Raw genomic sequence first — 1,050 nt, 5'->3', positions numbered from 1 at the left:
GTATAATATAAGAAAACACTTTATGTACAAATTAAATTTGAAGACAAAAAGTGCCAGAACAGACTTTTCACTTTATGTGATGTGGTTCTTTTGACCATACACAGACTTTTTTCTTTCTTTTCTTCACTTGGAGATGTGTTCATGATGTTTAAACTTTATTTGGGGCGTTTTGACTCTGTTGTAAATTTTGTTCTGTAATTATTGAAAATGTTTAAATTTTCTTTGTTATTTTACTGTTTTTTCTACACGAATTTCAGCTAACATGATGTCTTTTCCTCAGTTTCCTCTCTGCAGACGCTGTGCAGGAAGGCCATCCAGAAGCACATCGTTCACAGGATGGCCATTGACTGGCTTCAGCTGCCTGAGGCCCTGAAACACTACTGCAAGTTTGAATGAAGCATGAAGACCTACAGAGGACAGAGGCATCATTTCTGTTTGCTCACCCCCTATTCAATAAGAAAAATCTGAATTCATTCTAACAAAAGTATTTTGGCCTGCATGGTAGAGCAGTTTGTAGAGCTGATGTCTCTCAGTGAGAAGATTGCTGGATTAAATCTGGGCTGGGAACCATTTTGAATAGAGTTTGTGGGTTCTCTCTTTTAGTGATGGGATGGTTGCAAATGATCCAGCTCTAAGAGCCAGCTATTTGAAGTGACTGGCAGGAGAAAGTTTTTTTTTTCCCCAAATGCCAATCTTTGCTAAAAACTCGCAATAAATGTCACCTGGATGCAGCTTTTTCTTTTTGTTTTGCCTTTTTCAGAATTGCTGAAAGGTTAGCTGCTGTTTCCTCATCTWAGACAAACAGCACTGTCTCCGTTGCTCCCAGTTTTGGGAGTTGTTGCTTTCTTGCTGTGCCAAATAAACAAACATTTATTTTACATAAGTAATTTATTTTACACACACTTTGGTGATATGCAACAAAGAATCTGAGGATCCACTTARAAGCCAAAAGAGCCGGGTCATTTTTGTGAGTTGATCCAAAAGAACCAGCTCTCCAACGTAATTCCCATCAGTGCTGGCTCTAGTCATTTTGGTGCCCAAGGTGAGTTG

At 38.7% G+C, this 1,050-nt stretch overlaps 1 protein-coding gene across 1 annotated transcript in view; it reads left to right on the top strand.

Annotated features, from left to right (window-relative positions):
* The window catches only part of neurl2 (neuralized E3 ubiquitin protein ligase 2), a 2,990-nt gene extending 2,259 nt beyond the window's left edge, over positions 1 to 731 (top strand). The window contains exon 2 of the mRNA XM_014019304.1: positions 281 to 731. Within this exon, the coding sequence (XP_013874758.1) occupies positions 281 to 396 (116 nt within the window). The 3' untranslated portion in view covers positions 397 to 731. The remainder of the gene's footprint in view (positions 1 to 280) is intronic.
* Positions 732 to 1,050: the final 319 nt, after the last annotated feature.

Source organism: Austrofundulus limnaeus, unplaced genomic scaffold (genome assembly GCF_001266775.1).
Source record: "Austrofundulus limnaeus strain Quisiro unplaced genomic scaffold, Austrofundulus_limnaeus-1.0 Scaffold215, whole genome shotgun sequence".
Taxonomy (NCBI): domain Eukaryota; kingdom Metazoa; phylum Chordata; class Actinopteri; order Cyprinodontiformes; family Rivulidae; genus Austrofundulus; species Austrofundulus limnaeus.
The sequence above is the reverse complement of the archived record's forward strand: the minus strand, read 5'-3'. Positions and strand labels throughout refer to the sequence as shown.